General features: G+C 63.3%; 2 protein-coding genes across 11 annotated transcripts; one reads left to right on the top strand and one right to left on the bottom strand.

Moving 5' to 3' along the window:
* Positions 1-455: 455 nt before the first annotated feature.
* Positions 456-4,247, bottom strand: LOC133776823 (uncharacterized). 8 transcript variants are annotated; one of them, XM_062216076.1, is made up of 9 exons: positions 2,835-2,965; positions 2,353-2,460; positions 2,183-2,251; positions 1,901-1,989; positions 1,598-1,801; positions 1,312-1,467; positions 1,083-1,217; positions 710-859; positions 456-545 (listed from the first exon to the last, which is right to left on the bottom strand). In XM_062216076.1, the coding sequence occupies exons 1-9, from the start codon at positions 2,879-2,881 to the stop codon at positions 502-504; spliced, it is 1,002 nt and encodes a 333-aa protein (XP_062072060.1). In that variant the 5' UTR covers positions 2,882-2,965; the 3' UTR covers positions 456-501. The 8 variants fall into 8 exon arrangements, with proteins under 8 accessions (XP_062072060.1, XP_062072062.1, XP_062072058.1 ...); XM_062216078.1 differs by having other exon boundaries at positions 1,598-1,778; positions 1,901-1,958; XM_062216074.1 differs by lacking the exon at positions 2,835-2,965 and adding an exon at positions 3,470-4,247 and having other exon boundaries at positions 1,598-1,989.
* Positions 4,248-4,260: 13 nt separating this feature from the next.
* On the top strand, positions 4,261-15,939 carry NEURL4 (neuralized E3 ubiquitin protein ligase 4). 3 transcript variants are annotated; one of them, XM_062216069.1, is made up of 29 exons: positions 4,261-4,533; positions 5,285-5,729; positions 5,936-6,001; positions 6,147-6,445; positions 6,630-6,741; positions 6,836-6,924; positions 7,350-7,422; positions 7,564-7,828; positions 8,064-8,245; positions 8,440-8,525; positions 8,647-8,809; positions 8,905-9,103; positions 9,191-9,267; positions 9,354-9,432; positions 10,032-10,201; positions 10,294-10,425; positions 10,741-10,886; positions 10,964-11,188; positions 11,281-11,379; positions 11,472-11,633; positions 11,819-11,983; positions 12,409-12,567; positions 12,890-13,069; positions 13,183-13,270; positions 13,369-13,476; positions 13,612-13,756; positions 13,901-14,013; positions 14,080-14,245; positions 15,248-15,939. In XM_062216069.1, the coding sequence occupies exons 1-29, from the start codon at positions 4,261-4,263 to the stop codon at positions 15,450-15,452; spliced, it is 4,671 nt and encodes a 1,556-aa protein (XP_062072053.1). In that variant the 3' UTR covers positions 15,453-15,939. The 3 variants fall into 3 exon arrangements, with proteins under 3 accessions (XP_062072053.1, XP_062072052.1, XP_062072054.1); XM_062216068.1 differs by having other exon boundaries at positions 10,032-10,207; XM_062216070.1 differs by lacking the exon at positions 5,936-6,001.
* Positions 15,940-16,028: the final 89 nt, after the last annotated feature.

Here is a 16,028-nt window from a genome sequence, read left to right as displayed (position 1 = left end):
GGTAGGGTGGGGCCTGCGTGGGGGGAGGGGGCCTGAGATCAGAGAAGCCACAGCCCCGCCCCCAGAGACTATGGCCTGTCATCTTCCTCCTGGGGCCTGAGTCTCTGGGGCCGGTCTAGGCTCCGTGACTTAGAAGTTGTGTGGCCCTGGGCAAGCTCGATTAGTCTCCTGAGCTGGAAGCTGGAAGCAATAACCTCTGCCGTCCGGGTTGCTTGAAGCATTGAGGAGGAGGATGCTGGCAAACACATGGCGACCAAGCTGACTGCCTCGGTCACGGCCACCCTGCCGGGGTCCAGTACCCTGGGCTGCTCCCTCTGCTCCACCTCCATGGTGTCCTGTGCATAGACCCCCTTCCTTCCTCCCCTCTCCTCGAGGACTGAGCCTGGGCACCCAATCCACAGCACTCAGACTCCTGCTCGTCTCTTTATTGTGCACCCTGGGGCAGCCAAGGCGGGGGAAGGTGGTCCTCACCCCACCCCCAGATGGCTGTACTTTCCATGGTCAGATCTGGTCTTCCTGAGTCCAGTGAACGTGTAAGGCTTCATCTGGAGAGAGAACAGGTGGGCTCAGTAGCTTTCCCGCAGCAGGCACGAGATCTCATCCATTTGACTCCCCCCCCCAGGCTCCCTGGACCCCACCCACTGTGCCCCCTTCTCTCCTGGGACAGTGAAAGCGCCCCCCCCGCCCCGCCGCCTCTGCCTAGGCTCACATTTGTGCCCGCTCTGGCCTGGGGCATTTGGTTTGCTTCTGTGTTCTTTCTTTGAGCTCCCTGGGCCTTGAGGGTCCAGCTCCTTGGCCGCGGGCCGCTGATACCAGCTGGACACTTGAGACCCACTGTCCTGGGAGGACACAGTGGTTCCTGCAGTGGGGCGGGTGAAGCGGTAGAGGGGAGTCAAGGAGGCGGTGCAAAGCTGACAGACGGGGCCAAGCTGGAAAGGGTCTTGACCCACCCCCCGGGCCTCCCTGGCTCCTTCCTGGACGATTTGGGTCCTGGCCTCTGGGTTGCCTCAGGCCTCCCTTACCACCTGCTATTGCTGGGTTGGGGGCTGGGAGACAGGAGCTTGTCACCCCGGTGCCCTCACCAGGCTGTGATGATGTCATTGTCAGGGAGTCCTCACTGGGCTTGTTGTGATCCCTCAAAGAGCCTCTTTTGGGATCCAGGCAACGGACCTCAGTGCTTAAGGGACTCTCCATCACCCAGGTCAAGCCCGTGGAGCCTGGAAGCGTCACAGGATGAGGGTCGGGCACCCAGGGTGGGTGTGTTGGTTCTCAGCCCTCCAGCCCCCAAGACCGATCCCCCCCAGCTCTCACTGTCCTGCCGCGTGTCCTCTGTGTCCAGCTCTGGATGGGAGTCCGACCTCAAGTATCTTCCTTTGCTGAAATACTCCTTGCGTCTTGGACCCATGCCCTGCTCCATGGTGACGGGGCCAGAGGCCGGGACAGACCGATTGCCACAGGAAGCGTAATCTGAGGAATTGCCGAAGCCTCAGGGTCAGCTGCATGTCCCTGCCTCCCAGGTGTCCATTACAGGCCCCCTTGAGCCTTGGAGCCCCAGCATCGCTGCCCCCTGGCTCCCGGTCACTGCGCCCGGTCTCACTTTTGACTCCGCTGCCCAGTGCTCCTTCCCAGTCTCTCTCCACAGGCCTGGGCTCTGGGTCCCGCAGTACATGTTGACCGCCACTGCTGATATTGGCACCACGTCCACGGCCATCCTTGTCCTCCAAGACCACGGTTTTTTGAGGCTTGAAAAACTTCCCTTCGTCGTAGTGTGTCTTGCGCTGCTTGCCAAAATCGCTGGAGTCTATGGGTCGGCGTGAGCTTGGCTGTCCCACCAGGCCCTCTCTGGTGGAAGGCGCATCCTGCCTGCCCTTCCCACCCAGTCCCTGGCCCTGGATCTTACACGTCTTGGCAAAGCTGTCTGCAGGCTCTGAGCTTCTGTTATCACCATACTGGAGGACCTTGGGGAGGAAATTGTCCATTGTTGCAAACCTGAAGGGGAGGGAGACTAGTTGGGGCAACCATGGGGGCAGTTGGTAGATGGGGCCACGCTGCCTGATCCCTCCCCACCAGGCTGGTTCCAGACCAGGCCTGACAGCACGGGTCGGACCTCCCATTTTGTGGACCCAAAAGGACTGCCTCAGACAGAGCCCCGTGGAGTGGTGACCTCTGCCAGGACACTCACCTCTCCTGCAGCAATTCGGGAGATACCTTGGGGGAGGACCCTGCAGCCAGGTCCTCATTACTGTCCTCTCTGCAGAGGAGGGGGAAGCAGTGTCAGGAGACCGGCAGCCCGCCCCCCCCCCCGGGGGGGGGAGGGTGTTGGTCCTGAGGGCTGCAGCAGAGCCTCAGCACCTGTGGTAGGGAGTGCTGGGCTCGTCCACCTTCATAAAGCCGTAGTCCTTGTCGGTAGGGTGGTAGGTGGCCAAGATATTCATCTCATCCCAGCGCTGAGCCTTTCTTCTGGGGGTGGGGGGGCACAGAAAAGGGGGAGGAGACTTTCTAGTGACTGCTTCCTCACGGCCTCCCTTTTCCTTCCAGGGATTCAAAAAACTCTTAACACCCTGGTAGATGGGGCAAGGCACTTAGGCGGCCCGGATTCCTGGGGCGCCTGCTGCTCTCCCCAGAGGCCGGGAACCTCAGCGTTCCTCCCCCAATTAGGGGTGGTTCTCAGGACTCCACCCCGTCCCCTCCTGGGTCCGCCCCTCCGGCGTCTCGAATTCACTCCTGCCCGGCGCTGGCCCCCAGCCGGCAGGGCTGGGCTCCTTACTTCTCCGCACTGGGGGATCGCGACAAATCGGGGCCGGTTTTTAGGATGCCCCGGGGTTGGTCCACACCGGAGTCTTTGGAGTGTAAGCAGGTTGCCCCGTGGCACGAACCGCATTCCGAACCGTGCGCCCCGGAGTGGGGTACACTGCTTCCAGGGTACGGGGTGCTGTATCCACCAACACACGTGCCGCACTTGCGGCCAGGGGTACCGAGGCCCACTCCCGCAGGGGCCCGCCGCGAATCAGGGCTGTGAATGGCGGAGCTCCCGGGGGGCTGAGGGTGCCGAGTGCCTGCCTCGGCTCCTCTGACCCCTCCTGGCCCGGCCTTGGTTGCCCTGCCAGGAGATCCCCCGTCGAAGCGGCTGGCAGCTCCCCAAGGCTCCTGCTTCTCCATGGCCCCACCAGGGGGCCACTGTCCGCCACCCGCCCCGCCTCCCTGCTCCGCAAGCCCCGCCCAGGCCCCGCCCCCAGCGCGGGAGGGGGCGGGGAACGCGCAGGCCCGGGCCCCCTCCCCCTCCGTTCTCTGCCGCCGCGGCGGGCGGTGGGCGGGATCTAGACCATCGCGGGGCCTCCGGCCGGGGCACCCTCCAGTCGCCCTTCCCTTTCTGTCCAACCCGGAGGCTTTCTTTCTTTGTCTCTGCGATTTGTTCCCGCCCTCCTCCATCACCGCCCTCATCCGAATCAGCCAATCAAAGCCAGAGGACCTGGCTGGGGGCGAGAGGCCTCGATTGTGACATCACAGTCGGCCAACGGCGCGAGGACAGGAGTTGCGCCGGGGGCATAATAGTTCTGAGGGAATCTTTTGGGACCATCGGTGCCGTTGCTTGAAACTGGGCGCTTCTGTGGCTGGAGATCAAGCTAGACTTGACTTGAAATATACAGGAATTTTTTTGTTCTTCCCTAAACAGTCGGCTCTCTGCCCCTCAGGAGAGGAGCGAGGGATTGCGACGCTGTCGTAACGCATTTCCGGTCTCGTTGACGTGGAGGGCAGACACTTTCATTTATAAAGCTACCGCTTTTCTGGCTCCCCTAGACCCGGCTCATTGCGCCTCGCAGGAAGTAACGCGCAGCGAATCGGCCCTCTGCTGCCGTAAAGCGAATACTTGGAGGTGTTGCCTCCCTCAGGGGGTGGGGCCGGCAGCGCGGTCGTCGCAAAGCTGAATCTGGGCGCCAGCATCGCCTCCGTCGTAAAGATGCCTGCGACAGGCGTAGCCTCCTTTCACTGTCGCAAAAGCGCCCTCCCCAAGTCTTCACTCCTCTCAGAGCCACTCGGTCATCGCGTCTTGCCGTAAAGCAGCCCGCCCCGACCCCGTCGTCCTTTCTGTTCCCACCGTTGTAGTCCTTAGTTCCTTAGCCGGAGGTGCTTCGTTGCCCGGCTGTGCCGTAAAGCGTTTCTGGCCCCAGCCCCGGGTCGTATTCCCTCAGGGTGTCCGTCTACCGCGGTTGCCACGGTGCCGCCAAGCGCGACTGTCGCGCGGCCCCGGTGTCAGCGGCGATGGCGGCGGGGTCGGGTGGGAGTGGGGGCCCCGGGCCGGGGCCGGGCGGGGGCGGGGGGGGCCCCGGCGGGAGCGGCCCAGGGCCGGGGTCCAGCGGGGGTCTCGGCAGCGGCGCGGAGCTGCACCCGCGCACTGGGCGCTTGGTGAGCCTGTCGGCCTGCGGGCGTACAGCGCGGCGGCAGCAGCCGGGCCAGGAGTTTAACCACGGACTGGTGTTGAGCCGAGAACCCTTGCGCGATGGACGCGTCTTCACCGTCCGCATCGACCGCAAGGTGCAGAGCCGGGGCGGCGGAACCGAGATGTGAAGGAGTGGGAGGGGACCAGAGGGAGAACGGGGCGGGGTCGCCAGGGCAGCCCACGTCGCTGGGTGCTGACAGGGGAGCGACAGGCCGTGGAGCACCAGGCGATGCACAGGGAGCGAGCAGGGACGTCCAGTCCGAAGGAAGAAACACGAGCAGAAGCAGAGGGGGACACGGGGGCTCGCCGGGAGAATGACGGGGGAGCAGCCTCCTTGGAACAGCTTTTTGGGGGTGGGGGATGCAGAGATGTGCTGGGAAAAGAGAGACCCCAAGGCAAGGACAAAGCTTCGGAGCGGGGAACTCTCAGGTAGGGCCAGAGAGATGGGTGAGGAGGACCCGGGCGAGGCAGGTGTATGTGAGAAAGAATCTGGGAGGAGATTCTGGGCGGAGCCTGGAGAGAAGGAGGCCCGAGGGAGGAGGGTGACCTGGGGCAGCTAGGAGGCTGGGCTGGGGAGCCTGCGCGGGAGGGGGCGGGGAAGAGTGGGGTAGACCCCGAGCACCCGAGGACACGCAGGGTCTGGAGGAGAGCAGACCCTAACGATGACTGAGGCAGAGTGGGAAATGCCTCGTGGGTCTGCGAGTCTGGATCAGCATCTCAGAGAGGGAAAGCCAGTGAGCCGAGGGATAGGAAGAAGGGGTACAAAGGCCTGTGGGGTGTGGTTTTCCAGCCGTTGGGGACCCACTGATGGCCCACCCCTGTCCACCGCCCTTGTCACACACACAGGTCAACTCCTGGAGCGGCTCCATTGAGATCGGGGTGACGGCGCTGGACCCCAGTGTACTGGACTTCCCAAGCAGCGCCACGGGACTGAAGGGGGGCTCGTGGGTAGTGTCAGGCTGCTCGGTGCTGAGGGACGGACGCTCCGTGCTGGAGGAGTACGGCCAGGACCTGGACCAGCTTGGCGAAGGGGACCGTGTGGGCGTGGAACGCACGGCTGCCGGGGAGCTGCGGCTCTGGGTGAACGGGCGGGATTGTGGCGTGGCTGCCACGGGCCTGCCCGCTCGGGTCTGGGCTGTCGTGGACCTTTATGGCAAGTGCACCCAGATCACTGTGCTGCCCCCTGAGCCAGGCTTCTGTCCCCCTGCTCCCCTCCCCACCCCTCCCCTCGAGCCCTCAGCCCCCTCTGAAGACCCCGCCTTGGCTGAACAGGGAACCTCCGGGGATGAAGGTAAGAACGCAGCCCGGGCCGCGGCCGAGGGGTGGGGCTGCGGGAGTAGCTCAGGTGGGAGACTTGCAGTGACAGGTGAGGCCGGGTGTGGGCAGGGCCCTTCAGATCCCTGCAGAGAGCAGGGGCTCAAGGAGGGGGTCTCCTGGCTGTGGGCCCTGGAGTAGGGACTGAACCCTTATTCCCCTCCCATCCCACCTGGTCCCCAGCCTTCATGGTGTCCCCAGCGCAGGCCCGGCCGGAGACGTTTCCTAACAGCCTTGACTCGCATAATGGTGAGGGCTTCGGGGAAGCCCTGGGAGGGGAAGTGGGCAGTGAGGTGGACAGGGGAGGGGCCTCAGGAGAGGGCCAGGGAGAGAGGGCGCCAAGCACGAGGGCGCTGTCTCATCTCGCTGTCTGTCTTCCGTCCTGCCGCTGTAGACTTTGCCAGCATGGAGCTGTCTGAGGTGGTGAGCAACACCATCCTGTCTGCCTACAACGGGGGGCTCCTGAACGTGAACCTGAGCTCCCCCCCGGCAGGGGATGGGCTGGCATCCAGCGGCGCTGCCACCTCGCCCATCCTCACTTCCAATGACGCCCTGCTCTTTCACGAGAAGTGTGGGACCCTCATCAAACTCAGCAACAACAACAAGACAGCTGAGCGTCGGCGGCCCCTGGATGAGTTCAACAATGGGGTCGTCATGACTAACCGCCCGCTGCGGGACAATGAGATGTTTGAGGTGTGCAAACCCTGGGGTTTGGCCAGCGCCTCACCCTCTGGGAACTGAAGATGGGGCTGGATAGGGAGGGAGGTGCTGGCGGGGGGTGGGGAGGGAGGGCGTGCTCCGGGAAGAACCAAGGCCTGGGGCCCCTCCTCTGTACTTACACTCCGTGCTCTTCCCTTCCACTGTCACTCGACCCCAGATCCGCATTGACAAGCTTGTGGATAAGTGGTCAGGATCCATCGAGATCGGTGTCACCACGCACAACCCCAACAGTTTGGAGTACCCAGCCACCATGACCAACCTGCAGTCAGGTGCCCACACTGGCAGGGGTGGAGGTGCAGGCCTGGGGTTTCCTGAGGGGAAGAAGCCTGGCTCCTAACCAGGGCATCCACCTCCCGCACCCAGGCACCATCATGATGAGTGGCTGTGGGATCCTCACCAATGGCAAAGGCACCCGCCGGGAGTACTGCGAGTTCAGTCTGGATGAGCTGCAGGTATGCAGGGCCCAGAGCCTCTGGCCGCCCTCCTGGGCGACGCGGGGATCCTGTGTCCCTGGCTGGCCACCATGCATGCAGTGGCCTCTGATCCAGAACTGAGGTTCCTTCTGAGGAGGTGGGGTTGCCCTGCGGCCTCTACAATGAGGTTGTTCACAGCACAGCACGCATTTTATAGGTTGAGGTTTGAGGGAGTTGACGCCCGTAAGATGGTTTAACTCAGCGCCTGACTTGCACTGAGTGTTCAGGAAATGCAGACGTGGCCGTGTGTGGAGAACAGGGCCCCTGCACCTGTCCTCCTGTGCCGCAGGGTGATCTGAGGCTAGCCTGGACATCCTGTGGAGGGGGTGGCGGCAAGGCCCAGCGCTGTTCTGGGGCCTGACGGTGGGTAGATTCCAGGCTCACGGCTTTTCTGCTTCGAATAGGAGGGAGACCACATCGGCCTCACGAGGAAGTCCAATTCTGCCCTGCACTTCTTCATCAATGGCATCGACCAGGGTGAGCGGCTGCTCACAGGTGCTGTTGGGCCAGGGCTTCCAGCCGCACGGGGAGCCTTGGGTCAGGACTGCAGCCTCCTGCCTCTTGTGGGTGCTCGGTTTCCCTGTGGTTGACTCCCCTCCCCCGTTCTCCACCGCATAGGTGTGGCCACCCCGCTGACGCCCCCCGTGGTGTACGGTGTGGTGGACTTGTATGGGATGGCGGTGAAGGTGACCATCGTCCACAACAATAACCACAGCGACCGTCTCCGCCGCAACAACGCCATCCTGCGGGCACTGTCCCCCGAGGGCGCCCTGCGCCGAGCCGCTCCTGCCGCCCAGGCAGAACCCGAGCGCCTGCTCTTCCACCCTAACTGTGGCCAGAAGGCAGCCATCACCCACGAGGGACGCACTGCCCTGAGGCCCCAGTATGGCCCACGGGGTGGGGAGAAGCCTGCAGAAGGGGCTCTAATGGGATTGGGGAGGGGGTGGCTGGACAAGTGAGAGGCAGAGGGAGTCGGGACTGGGGCGTTTTGGACAGGAGAGTGGGGCGCCTCCTGCAATGGGAGGTTCAGTTGGTTGGATGGGGCCAGTGGGCGTCACTGGGGGAAGCCTTGACACCGAGTGTGTTGGGATCTGACTCCCCACGTGCTGTGCCCTCAGTGCCACCGACGACTTCAATCATGGCGTGGTACTCAGCAGCAGAGCCCTGCGGGATGGAGAGGTGTTCCAGGTGCGCATCGACAAGATGGTGGACAAATGGGCTGGCTCCATTGAGATTGGCGTCACCACTCACAACCCTGCCTATCTCCAATTGCCCTCCACCATGACCAACCTGCGCTCTGGTGAGCTCCCAAGAAGGGCAGGCCAAGGTGGGGTCCCAGGGAGGAAGCTGTCCCCAAAGCCCTGACCCTCATTCTCATCTAGTGGCTGGGGAGCACCTGGTGGGCAGGGCAGAGCTGTTCTGCAGGGGCTGCCATGCAAAGGAGAGAGGCCCTGCCTTCCCTCTCGTGTCCTCTGCCACTCCTCATCCCCCTAGGGACCTGGATGATGACCGGGAACGGGGTGATGCACAACGGGACGACCATCCTGGACGAGTATGGGCACAACCTGGACCGCCTCAAGGTGGGAGAGTGAGGGTCCTATCTGGGCACAGAGGCAGGGGAGGCAGGCAAGGGGGCTGATGCAGGACCAGCCCAGGCAGGAACTCCGCCTGACTCCTCACTCCAGCCCCCCTTCTTCCAAGGCAGGGGACACGGTGGGCGTAGTGCGGCGGGAGGACGGGACGCTCCACTTCTTCGTCAACGGGATGACTCAGGGCCCTGCCGCCTGGAACGTGCCTCCTGGCGTCTACGCCGTCGTTGATCTCTACGGCCAGGCAGCCCAGGCCACCATCGTGGACGACGTGGGTGAGGGCCGGGCAGGGCTGGGGCAGGGGCTTGGGGTGGCCTTGGGAGGCTTTAGAGACACCTGGCGACCTGTTGGGTGACGTCCACTCTTGCAGAGGTGCCCCCGGTTCCTGAGCCCCTCCCTGAGGGGAACAACCAGGTGTCTCCGAGCTCTCCGTCGTCAGGGGCCGGGGGCTCTGACCTGCGCTTCCACCAGCTGCATGGCAGTAACGCCGTCATCACCAACGGCGGCCGCACCGCGCTGCGCCACAACTGCCGCAGCGAGTTCAACGACGCCATCGTCATCTCCAACCGGTCAGTCTCTGCGCGCTGGCGCTCCTGCTCCCCGGAGCCCCGCCTCAGCCTCCCCAGGGCCTCTCTCACCGCCGCCCTCCTTGGCAGGGCCCTGCGCGACGGAGAGCTTTTTGAAATTGTCATTCAGAAGATGGTGGACCGCTGGTCAGGCTCCATTGAGGCAGGTGAGGGACATCTGTGTGTGTGCTGGGGGGGCCTGGGGGCCTGTGGCCTCGGGGTCAGTTCTGACCAGTTCCTGCCTCCTCCCCAGGAGTGACTGCTATCCGGCCTGAAGACCTGGAGTTCCCCAACACGATGACCGACATTGACTATGATACGTGGATGCTGAGGTTGGGCTGCCTGCCTTTTTTTTTTTTTTAATATTATATATTTATTTATGGGAGAGGCACAGTTACAGAGAGAGGGAGAGAAAGTGACAGAGGTCTTCCATCCGCTGGTTCAGTCCCCAAATGGTCACAACGGCTGGGGCTGGGCCAGGCTGAAGCCAGGAGCCAGGAGCTTCCTCCGGGTCGCCCCTGCAGGTGCGAGGTCCCAAGCACTTGGGCCATCCTTCGCTGCTTTCCCAGGTCTTAGCAGGGAGCTGGGTTGGAAGAGGAGCAGCCTGCCAATACCGCAGGCTGAGGCTTAGCCTTTTATGCTGTAGCACCACCCCCAGGCTTCCTGCTGAGGGGAGGCCGAATGGAGCCGGCTGGGCGGGGCAGAGCCAGGGGACTGGCTGTCCCTTCTCAGTCACGGAAGCCCTGCCTAGCCCTACAGGAACTCGATCTTTCTTCCTTGTAGGATGGTTTCTGCTTTCCCCTGGGGGACCTCGGGGTGGGGCTTCTGGCCCAGACCAAGACCCCAGTGTGGGTCTGGCCAGCAGGGACTGAGCAGGGGCCCGTGTGGGGATGAGGCTGGGAGGCTGAGCACACCCCTGCCGTCCCTGCAGCGGCACCGCCATCATGCAAGACGGCAACACGATGCGCAACAACTACGGGTGTGACCTGGACGCGCTGGGCACGGGTGCGCGCATCGGCATGATGCGCACCGCCAAGGGCGACCTGCACTATTTCATCAACGGCCAGGATCAAGGCGCCGCCTGCTCAGGCTTGCCTCCGGGTAAAGGTGACTACTCTGTGGCTTTGGGCCTGCACCCTCAGGCCGTGCACCCAGGCCCCGGGCGTCTGACCGTGGCTTCCTCTGCCGTCCAGAGGTGTACGCGGTCGTGGATCTCTACGGCCAGTGTGTGCAAGTGTCCATCACTAACGCCACCGGCCCCATGGACAACAGCCTGGCCACCAGCAACAGCGCCACCGAGAAGTCCTTCCCCCTGCATTCTCCAGGTGCAGTGGCAGGGAGGGGGCACAGGCTCCGCTTTCCTGCTGTGGGCCCTGGGGGTGCCGCAGGCCCGGGGAGGGACAGCCCACAGTGGCACGCTGTCAAGTGGGGGAGGTTATGCCTGGTACACAGAGCCTGACACCGTGGCCTGGGCGTGCCAGGCATGGGAACGGGTGGTGTAAAGGTGTGGGGCTCTGAGGAGTAGTGGTGGAGGGGGCCCTTTGTGTCCACTTCCCACTTCATCTGAAGGCTCTGCCCTGTGTCTCGCGTGAAGCCTGCAGCCCCAGTCCTACCCCTTCCCTGGCGCCGTCTTTCCACAGTGGCTGGTGTGGCTCACCGATTCCATACTACCTGCGGCAAGAACGTCACCCTGGAGGAGGACGGCACGAGAGCCGTGCGGGCGGCTGGCTATGCTCACGGCCTCGTCTTCAGCACCAAGGAGCTCAAGGCTGAGGAAGTCTTTGAGGTGGGCTGTGCAGGTGGGACGGACAGTGGGCGCCGCGGGCAGCACGGCAGGGCCAGCTGATGCTGTCTCTCGTGCAGGTCAAAGTGGAAGAGCTGGAGGAAAAGTGGGCGGGGTCCCTCCGGCTGGGACTGACCACGCTAGCCCCAGGGGAGATGGGGCCTGGGGCAGGCGGCAGCCCCGGGCTGCCTCCCTCCCTGCCAGAGCTCCGGACGAAGACCACCTGGATGGTGTCCAGCTGTGAAGTGAGGCGTGACGGGCAGCTGCAGAGGATGAACTATGGCCGGAACCTGGAGAGGCTGGGGGTGAAGCAGCTGGCTCTGGGGACTAGGAGGGCTTGGGCGTGGGGGTGGCAGGGAGGTGGGCTGAGATCTGCCCTGTCCCACATCGGTCCTAGGTGGGCAGCCGTGTGGGTATTCGCCGGGGGGCCGACGACACAATGCACATCCTGGTAGATGGAGAGGATATGGGGCCTGCAGCGACTGGCATCGCCAAGGTAGACCGGAGAGCTTCCTCAGATTCCAGGATGGGCTCCTGAGTTGGGGCCTTCCTCTGATCTCTGGTTTTCTGGGTCCTGTGTGTCCGCAGAACGTGTGGGCTGTGTTGGATCTCTACGGGCCAGTGCGCTGTGTCTCCATTGTCAGTTCCACCCGACTGGAGGAGTCAGAAGGCACCCAGCCTCCTTCCCCCAGCTCGGACACCGGCAGCGAGGTCGAGGAAGATGACGAGGGCGAGGAGCGTGGCCTGGGAGTAAGAGGCTGTGTGGGGCCTACTGGGCATGCGGACGGGTAGTGGGCAGCCATTGGACGCCTGGCCTCTCCTGGCTCCTCTGATGGTCCGGCAGAGGCCTTGTCCTTGAGCTCTGGGTAAACCCCCACAGTGGGTTGGCCGTGACTTCAGCAACCCATGCAGTTCAGTCTCTTCCTCTGCCCCAGGGTCAGGATCAAGTGGATGTTGTGCCCACAGCACTCGAGTTCCTGGAGAACCATGGGAAGAATATCCTCCTGTCCAACGGGAATCGGACAGCCACGCGGGTGGCCAGCTACAATCAGGGCATTGTGGTCATCAGCCAGCCCCTCGTTCCCCAGCTGCTGGTCCAGGTGGGCCCTGCCTCCTCCAGCTCCTCCCAGTCCAGGGCAGCCCAGGGCCAGCCCTCCTGGAGGGAGGCCTTTCCAGGAGAAAAGTGAAAGGCAGGCCCCTTGGATGAGCTGCCTGGGCTTTTGTTTCTGTCTGTAATGGGGTTGAAAATTAGTTCTCACAAATGCCTACTCTGACTGGCGAGGGCAGCAGAGGGCGAGGGGCTGGGTGTCCGAGGGAGATGCCTGGGAGGAGGGCTTTCTGCTGCAAGTGGAAAGTGGAGGAAGCCCCTGAGAGACACAGCCAGACCATGGCTCCCAGGAGAGAGCAGCTTCCGGCCCCTGCACCAGAAAGGGTGGCTTCCCAGGCCACACCCTGGCAGGTGCAGAATGCCCGCCCTGTCCTGCTAGGTGGGAGGAGGGGTTGCGAGTAGTCCTGTCTCCCCCAGGTGCGGATAGACTTCCTGAACAGACAGTGGACGTCTTCTCTTGTCCTGGGTGTCATCACCTGCCCACCCGAGAGGCTCAACTTCCCTGCTTCTGCCTGTGCCCTCAAACGGGCAGCCTGGCTGCTGCGGGGCCGCGGCATCTTCCACAATGGTCTCAAGGTGAGCAGGGAGCCAGGGAGAGCGCAGGCGGCCAGGTCTCCAAGGAGGGAGGGGCTGGCCCTGGAGGAAGGAGTGCAGGTCTGAAGTGGGATGGCAGGGGATGGGCAAGGGTGTGAGTGCCGTCAGCTCAGTTTCAGGCCTATTCCCCGCCACTGAGTAGCTGCAGTGGGGAGCAGGGAGGGGCCTCTAGGTAACTGAGCAGAGCTCAGAGAGCGGGCAGGGAGCCATCCAAGGGACGGGCGACCAGAGGCAGACTGAAGGGCGGGGTGGCTGCTGCAGGTGGGAGTCTGATCTCTGGAAGACAGCAGGTCTCTCCTCCCAGATCTGTGAGAAGTTTGGGCCAAACCTGGACACGTGTCCTGAAGGCACCGTACTGGGACTGCGGCTGGACGGCTCTGGGGGGCTACATCTCCACGTCAATGGAGTGGACCACGGCGTGGCCGTGCCAGACGTGCCCCAGCCCTGCCATGCGCTCGTGGACCTCTACGGACAGTGCGAGCAGGTAAGTGGCAGTGCAGGTGGGAGACTGGACAGTCCCAGGAGGGGGATCACAGAGGGGATCGCCAGGCCCTGGGGGCTGATGGAGCCTTGGCTGACCACCCTTCTTCCCTGCAGGTGACAATCATGAGCCCTGAACCAGGGGCCGCCAGTGGGAAGAGTGCTGGAACCCAAGGGGACATGGAGAAAGCTGACATGGTGGACGGTGCGCCAGCCTGAAGGGACCAGGATCTTCCACTCACTTCTCTTCCCCCATCCCTCCAGCCCCAGCTCCTGTGACCCGTGCCCCCTCTGCCCCCTCAGGTATCAAGGAGAGCGTATGCTGGGGTCCACCGCCAACTGCCAACCCCCTGAAGAGCTGCGAGTACCACGCCCTTTGTTCCCGCTTCCAAGAGCTGCTGCTGCTTCCTGGTGAGTGCCCGTCCCCCAGAACTCTCATCCCGAGCCGGGCCAGGGCCAGGGCCAGGCCCAGAGTCTGGAGACCGGCTGCAGGGCTACAGCACGGTCAGCTGCCACAGCACCAAGCCTGCCACTCACTCCCCACAGAGGACTATTTCATGCCTCCACCTAAGCGTAGCCTGTGCTACTGTGAATCTTGCCGGAAGCTTCGAGGAGACGAGGCCCACAGGCGCAGAGGGGAGCCCCCCAGGGAGTACGCCCTGCCCTTTGGCTGGTGCAGGTTCAACCTCAGGTACAAACGGGACACGGTCACGCGTTTCCCCTGCTGTGCTGTGTCGCCCTTGAGGGAATCCCAGGAGGGTACATGGAATAGTGCTAGAGCTTCCTGTCCAGGGGGTGACCTTTGTCCTGTCTGCCATGTCTGTCCACCTCCCAGGGTGAATCCCCGCCTGGAGGCTGGGACGCTAACTAAGAAGTGGCACATGGCCTATCACGGGAGCAACGTGGCAGCGGTGCGGAGGGTGCTGGACCGAGGGGAGCTGGGAGCAGGTACTGTGGAGCGGGCGAAGGCAGGGAGGGGGGAGAAGGGCTGTCCTGACCCAGCTCTCCTCGCAGGCACTGCCTCCATCCTGAGCTGCCGGCCCTTGAAGGGAGAGCCCGGGGTAGGGTTTGAGGAGCCCGGCGAGAATTGTGCACCTCCCCGGGAAGAGCAGCCCCCTCCAGTGCTGCTTTCCCCTTCCCTTCAGTACGCCGGGGCCGAGACCCTGGCCTCCAAAGTGCAGTGAGTACACGGGCGGGGTGTGGAGACTGCAGGGCCCCGGAGCCCCCTCCCTCGCTGCATCTTGTCAGTCGCTCAGGCTGCACCTCAGTCCTTTCTGGATTCGGTGATGATAAATGGACGAAGGGAACCTTGCTCCTGTGGAACCTAAATCTTCCCTGCAGGATGCTGACAGAAAATAAGCCTTTTTTTTTTTTTTTTGACAGGGAGAGTTAGAGAGAGAGAGAGAGAAAAGTCTTCCTTCCGTTGGTTCACCCCCCAAATGGCTGTTACGGCCGGCACACTGTGCCGATCCGAAGCCAGGAGCCAGGTGCTTCCTCCTGGTCTCCCACGGGGTGCAGGGCCCAAGCACTTGGGCCATCCTCCACTGCACTCCCTGGCCACAGCAGAGAGCTGGACTGGAAGAGGAGCAACCGTCACAGAACTGGCGCCCCAACCGGGACTAGAACCCGGTGTGCCGGCGCTGCAGGTGGAAGATTAGCCTAGCGAGCCGTGGCGCCGGCCAGCCTTTAGTATTTTTAAAACAGAGGAAGGAGAGTGGGGGGACGCGGACGGGAGTGCAGATGCAGCAGCCACATTACAAGGGGTCGTCCCGGGACTCACGGTACCTGGGGTCAGTTCCAGGCTCTGGCTCCTGGCCCCAGCCTCCTGCCGATGCAGATCCTGGGAGGCAGCAGTGATGGCTCCAGTGACTGGGTTCCTGCCACCCCTGGGGCAGACCTGGATTGACCTCAGCTCCTGGCTTCAGTCCTGGCCCAGCCCTGGCTGTTGTGGGCACTTGAGGACGGAACCAGCACGTGGGAGCTCTGCCTATCTGTCTGTCTGTCTGTCTCTGCCTCTCAAATCGGGCGGGCAGGGTAGGCGTCACAGGAAGGGGAAGTGAGGGTTGTGGCCGGGCAGGCTGTGGGAGGCAGAACAGCTGGAGCTAAGGCCTTTTCCTTGGAGTGAACCCTAAGTGTGGCTGGGGCAGAGGCCTCACTCCCGTTTCTGCTTCTTGCCCAACAGATTCCGGGACCCCAAGTCTCAGCGGACACACCGGGCTCAGGTGGCGTTCCAGGTGTGTGTGCGCCCTGGCTCCTACACCCCGGGCCCCCCTTCCGCTGCACTCAGAGAACCTCCGGACCCCCACTTCGGCGCGGCCGAACTTGAGTGGGTCACTAAGGAGAAGGGGGCCATACTCCTCTATGCCCTGCTGGTACGGGTGGAATGAGGGGTGAGACCCCACTACTACAAGCACAGCTGGGTCTCGGCCCGCGGACTCCCGAGTGACGCCTGCCTCCACCTCATTCCAGTGACTCATGGCATGCACAGGTGCTCAGTGTTGGCAGATGCGCAGGAACTGCAGTGTAGACAGGCTCTCAGATTCAGATGGGAAGTGGAGCACACCTCCGTGTCCAGGGGCCCAGAACACTCCCTCTGATGGCGGGGAGCTTGGGGGGAGCCCAGCTCCGGGCCCTGGGGACCCCTCTTCATGCACTGATTTGGGGAACACGACTCCCTACTACTCCCCTCCCCCATATCACTTAATTTATTTCCGTTTTTGTTTCTGGTTACTGTGAACCCCAGGAGTCTCCCTGTGTCCACATGAAGCTGCTTTTCCGGGGCCGGCGGGTGGGCGTGGGCCGGGCGGGCGAGGACGACGGGGCCCTCTGTACAGTTGTTACTGACTGATTTCTAAAGAGCCAATAAACGCCCTCTCCTAGCATCCGCTTCGGCCTCTCTGTCCCCGCCGCCCCGCCTCCCGCGCCGAGGTTTGGGCTTCGCGGGCACCCGTCCCAGAGCACTT

Source organism: Lepus europaeus, chromosome 18, assembly GCF_033115175.1.
Source record: "Lepus europaeus isolate LE1 chromosome 18, mLepTim1.pri, whole genome shotgun sequence".
NCBI lineage: Eukaryota > Metazoa > Chordata > Mammalia > Lagomorpha > Leporidae > Lepus > Lepus europaeus.
Note: the sequence above shows the minus strand (reverse complement) of the source record. Positions and strands in the feature narration are given on the sequence as shown.

What these genes read in the sequence shown, in the direction of transcription:
- NEURL4 (XM_062216068.1), top strand. Translation starts at nt 4,261, where the DNA reads ATGGCGGCGGGGTCGGGTGGGAGTGGGGGCCCCGGGCCGGGGCCGGGC. An exon ending in TCAGTCTGGATGAGCTGCAG is followed by an intron (nt 6,925 to 7,349) that starts GTATGCAGGGCC and finishes TGCTTCGAATAG; the next exon opens with GAGGGAGACCACATCGGCCT. An exon ending in GTCAGGCTCCATTGAGGCAG is followed by an intron (nt 9,268 to 9,353) that starts GTGAGGGACATC and finishes CCTCCTCCCCAG; the next exon opens with GAGTGACTGCTATCCGGCCT.
- LOC133776823 (XM_062216072.1), bottom strand. Translation starts at nt 2,881, where the DNA reads ATGCGGTTCGTGCCACGGGGCAACCTGCTTACACTCCAAAGACTCCG. An exon ending in CCCGAATTGCTGCAGGAGAG is followed by an intron (nt 1,990 to 2,182) that starts GTGAGTGTCCTG and finishes CCTCCCCTTCAG; the next exon opens with GTTTGCAACAATGGACAATT. An exon ending in AATGACATCATCACAGCCTG is followed by an intron (nt 860 to 1,082) that starts GTGAGGGCACCG and finishes GCCCCACTGCAG; the next exon opens with GAACCACTGTGTCCTCCCAG.